The sequence below is a fragment of the Amphiura filiformis genome, chromosome 5 (genome assembly GCF_039555335.1).
Source record: "Amphiura filiformis chromosome 5, Afil_fr2py, whole genome shotgun sequence".
NCBI classification, from domain to species: domain Eukaryota; kingdom Metazoa; phylum Echinodermata; class Ophiuroidea; order Amphilepidida; family Amphiuridae; genus Amphiura; species Amphiura filiformis.
The window spans coordinates 23,363,312-23,368,479 of NC_092632.1; the positions used below are offsets into that span (position 1 = coordinate 23,363,312).

Consider the following 5,168-nt stretch of genomic DNA (forward strand, 5'->3'; position numbering starts at 1 on the left):
GCCAGTCTGTTCCGGTTTGGCATGGAACAGCTATATCATGTACATAGTTTGTTGTTTAGATATCGAGTACTCCATGTTATTGTTAGTATATATATTTAATGCTTTAGAAAACGACATTGTTTAGAGTTTGTGTAGGTTGGAACTAGTAAAACCAAGTATTATCATATAGATGACTAGATCTAAAACGCAATTATACCATGTACATGATGTAGCTCCAAATATCAGTAAGTATATATCGGAGAAGACTTCGGCTTATTGTCGTTTCTACTTCATAAAGAGGGTCTCTTGTACGGTTGTACCCATTGCTTACTTCGCTTATGTTTCGAGAACACCCGTTCCTTTGTAACAATAACTACAAAAGCGAGACAAACGAGATTCAAATCAAGATGCAGGCTAATAGTTAGTTTGTCACCTAGAGAACTGCGTTCTAAAAACATTAGCAAGGTCAATTATATTCTTGAATGGTACCATCGATATTAGCTACATGTAACTAATGATTCTTTAATACACTATATTATTTTATATCATTGCAGCTTAACAATAGATGGTAATGGCATTGTCTCCCGCAGTGGAAGAGGAACTCTCCTGTCCTGTTTGCTGGCAACTGTTCGTCGACAAACACACTCCAATTGTCCTTGATTGCCGCCACGATGTATGTGAAGTATGTCTCAAATCGTTGGTCAGTAACGGAACTGTAAAATGTCCACAATGTCGAGTGATCACAAATGTGAAGCCTGCTGGTGTGGCTGCTTTGAAACCCAACTACAGAGTGCGTAATTTGGCTGAAATATATTCCCGAAGTCATAGTAAAGACGACGAGTTCTGCACCATCCATACCGATCAGAAATCTCTCTTCGTTTGCGTTTCTTGTAACGTACCAGTGTGTCAATTTTGTATCGTACAAAATCATCAAACTTCGGGACATTCATGCCAAGAACGTAAAGATGTTATAAAGGAGAGAAGACAGGAATGTACAGACTTCGTACGTCAAGCCCGTGAGGAAATACAATGGTGCGACAGATTTGTCGTTCTGTGGACGGAACGTCGTGAGAAAATATCTAAATCGTTTGAAAACGAAAGATCAAATGTCTCGAAGTAAGTGAAATCACGCATTGACTATGTCCAACAGAGGAGAACTGAGATTGTCTGCGAGTTACATCACATGGAACACGGCCGATTAAAAAGTATCTGGAAGAAATTGGACAAATGTCGTCTAAAACTTGACAAGTTGAATATTGCCAGTGGTGGTGTGGGCGAGTTGAGTGACTCTCAATTTATTGATTGGTTGCATATAAATACCAACGACAATTTGGAGCAAACAGATCCCATTGAAAGTCTTCAACCAGATACAAGTCGACCTTTCATAGTATCCATGGTTGAATTAGGTGTCCATCCCCATTCTATTGATATCAAGAATGTAAGAAGCTCCTTTGAAACCCCACAGAATGCTGTCAAGGTCACAAAAAGCTCCCATGAAAACGCGTCGAGATCTGAAAACAATCAAAGAGTCGATAAGTTTGGCTTCCGACCTCGGGCTTCTCATGCGTCACGGGAAGATGAAACACTCTTTGGTAATTTTGAGGTAGAAGAGAAAAAGGTAGACGAATCAGAAGATCGCAAGGAGATCACCCCCGCGCTGTCAGCTGCAAGAAGTGAAGAACCAGAGCGTTATCAGGAAGCGTATGATGCCTTGTATGAACTTTCTGAAAAGGTGGCTGCATCTTTGGACGAAGAAGTAGCGAAGATATCCAATCATTCGCGAGAAGTGATTGACGAAATCACTCGCCAAGGTGACATCATGAGGCAGCAGTTGACGGAGGACGAAAACAAACGTATAACGGGTATTGACGCCGAGTCCGATCGCTGTCGTCAACGGGTAGATAAACTACAGGCTTTCTGTGATACTTTATCTAAGCTCACCGACAATGAATATATAGCAGAATATAGTCGTATTATAAATGACATAAAGGAAATTATTTCTAATCATATCTCTTATTCAGAGAAAGACACAGATGCACCGAAATTGGTATGTGGGGGTGATCTTACAACGCCTTCTCTTTGTGTGGGTAATGTGTTCATCACAAAACGCGTTTACCTACGCAAACAACTCATCACGCAATTTAGTTGCGATGCTACAATCATCGGGATCGATGCGTCCGCTGACGGTAATATCGTTATAGCAGGATACGCTTCGGCAACAATCGGAAACCTGCAGGTATGGTCTAACATCAGTGGTGCATACCAGCGAATCTTGGCTACGGAAGTATCTGGAAATAACAGTATTACTGGAGTCACACTTGACCAAATCAATAATCGATATGTCGTAGCACGAACAACTACGGTTGAATCATACTCTCCTTTGGGAATCTGCGAAACAGAGTTGCTCGCAGATTGTGGCTCCGAAGACAATGCAACACTGAACATCCAAAGTATTGCAATCAATGCAGAAGGCCTAATAGTGATTGGCGATATCCAAACATGTACTATAACAGTTCTTTCGGTCAATGGTATTGCTGAAGTCATCCCAGTGCCATTTCATCCATATAAGATGACCACATATGGCACAAATGTTGTCTACACTGATGTGACGTCAGATAGGGTCCATTGTATTAACTACATATCCCACAGAGACATTTTCAATATCCATGTCCCAAAACCAACGGGTGTATGTTTTGATAAATCAACAGCTTGCCTATACATCTGTAAGAGTGGCAGTACTTATGGGTGCAATGCAATAGGTTTTTACTGCGGAATCAGCGGTGAAGTCAAAGAAGAGGAAGTGATTTCGGGTCTTGGTGCGCCTCAAGACGTATGTCTTCTTCAAGGAGGAAAAGAACTAGCCGTAGCTGATGGAAGCTGCGTTAAAATTTATTGTCTCAAATAAATCGACATGCATACTTTGGCGAAAAGTTTTCATTAGAATGGATAAAACAGACATTTCGTTCTACAGCCAATATATGTACTAAGTCGTTAAAAAGTGATAAACATGGGTTTTAAATCGGTACGCTTCCTCTCGTCATGCTCGTAAAGATAATTTGCCAAAATATTTCGGTGCGTTATCTTGAATATTTTGTTAAAAAGCTTCGCCGTAGCAGTACAGTACGTATCGAGGGCTGAACTGGTTATACATACCATTGCATACTGAGGTTACTTCTACCATTCAAGGATATTAATGGCATAGAACTCCCTAGGTGCAGTCCTTTTGCAGATGCAACCTATTTTTCTATCCGATTCAAAATCTGTGGAGAATCTTGTAAGAGAAATAGAAAGTTTGGAAAGTTGTCTGGTTTGAAGATAAATTGGGAGACAACAGAATTGATGAAGATAGAAAGTCTTAGAAATTGATTATATTTATGGCATTAAACCAATTAAGGAACCTGTTAAAATATTGGGCTTATTTGTTGGTTATGATTGTAAAAGAATGTAATGAGTATAATATTCAACCAAGATTCACGAAATTAAAGGACAAATTAGATATTTGGAGACAAAGAGATTTAACACTTAGAGGAAAAGTCTTATTAGTAAAAAGTATTGCACAAATGACTTTAATGTCCACAGATTGTGTGAATGGAAATGTGTTATCTGATGTTCAAAAGATACTGTATAACTTATTATGGAGTGGAAAACCAGAAAAAATCAAACGTTCTGTTTTAATTGCACCAAAAGAAAGCGGAGGAATAGAGATGGTAAATGTATTCAATACAGACAAAGCATTAAAGATAATGTGGCTAAAAAGATTTTTTTATGCACCATGGAAAGATGGCCCAAATTATTTCTTTAATAAAATGGGAGGTCTGGAGTTACAATGTAATGTTGATGCTTCTGTTTTTCCTGCCAATTTCGTCCAGTTTTACAAAGAAGTCATTTTAAGCTGGCAAAGTTTTAAAGAATATAATTACAAAGAAACAATCAATTTAGAAGATGTATTGCATATGCCACTAAGTTATAATAAGTTGTTTTCTTAATCTTAATAGAGCTCGAACAAGACTATAAAGATATATTAGATGATAAAGGTTCATTTTATTTTTACGAAAAGCTTTGTGAAAAATATGGACGATGTATTGATTTTGTAACATACTACGGTGTTATAAATAGTTTGCCAAAGGAATGGAAATGAGAAATAAAGAAACTTTAAGTTTCTGAAACAGATATTGGAAAACTTAAAAGTATTGAAAAAAAAACCCATTTCGTTAAAAGTAAAGAAGTTAACAACTCGTGATGTATCTAAACAATTGAAGATGTCACAATCCACAAAACCAGTAAATCCGAATTATTATGATCGTTTGTTTGATCCTCTGGTTAATCTAAATTGGGAATACATAAGGATATTACCTTTTCAAGTTACCACTGAAGAAAGAATGAAATTTTTGCAATATAAAATCCTTCATCGAACGCCCTCTGTTGTTTCAAGCCAGGCATAATAACACAGGAGTGTCTATGGCAGACCACATAAATCTGTTCAAAACCCAACTTTTAACAACCTTTATAATTTTGTATGATATTATGTATAGAGCTTGATGCATTTGTAAATAAGTTTGATATCATTTTAGTATTATTTGCTTTGAAACTGAAACTAATAAAAAAAATCCAACTTCTTCCATGTAAACTATATTGTTGTTTGCCAGACAGTTTTGATCTCAGACCAACAGAGGGCGTATCAAATGTAAACACATGTCAACTCATCGATGTGCCCTGTCCATGTGATATCAATGTTCACCCCATCAACACCAGGAAGGTGCCAATTGTAATAATGATCTAATTTATGTTGTTTTGAATTTAATTAGAGGAGGAATAACACTTTGAGATAGTGTGCCTTTTGATTTGCCATATTAAACTTTGCCATTGTAAACACTACAGAAGTAATTTACTCATTCACCCAGTCTCATAATCTCATTTACTCGCGTAGACTAGCTTAGACTAACATAATTTCATGCAGAGGATGAGAAGTGTGGAATAATGAATACAGTTTGAAGTTTCAATGAAGTATAAATGATAAATAAGGAAGTGGGATGGCATGGCATGAGGTAAAATATTGACAGTCACTTACAAGTGCTATACTTTGTGGACATAATTTTGATTTTGGCTGTATTTTTAAAATGGTGTATAATTACACATTTTAAGGGAACGTATAACGTAACAAAATTAATACTATGACCAATTTTCATTTA

At 37.0% G+C, this 5,168-nt stretch overlaps 1 protein-coding gene across 1 annotated transcript; it reads left to right on the plus strand.

The window, feature by feature from the left end:
• The first annotated feature begins 1,013 nt into the window (after positions 1 to 1,013).
• Positions 1,014 to 4,849, plus strand: LOC140152816 (uncharacterized). The gene has a single exon (XM_072175323.1). It carries the CDS (start codon positions 1,163 to 1,165, stop codon positions 2,882 to 2,884), a length of 1,722 nt encoding a protein of 573 aa, XP_072031424.1. The 5' UTR covers positions 1,014 to 1,162; the 3' UTR covers positions 2,885 to 4,849.
• The last annotated feature ends 319 nt before the right edge of the window (positions 4,850 to 5,168 follow it).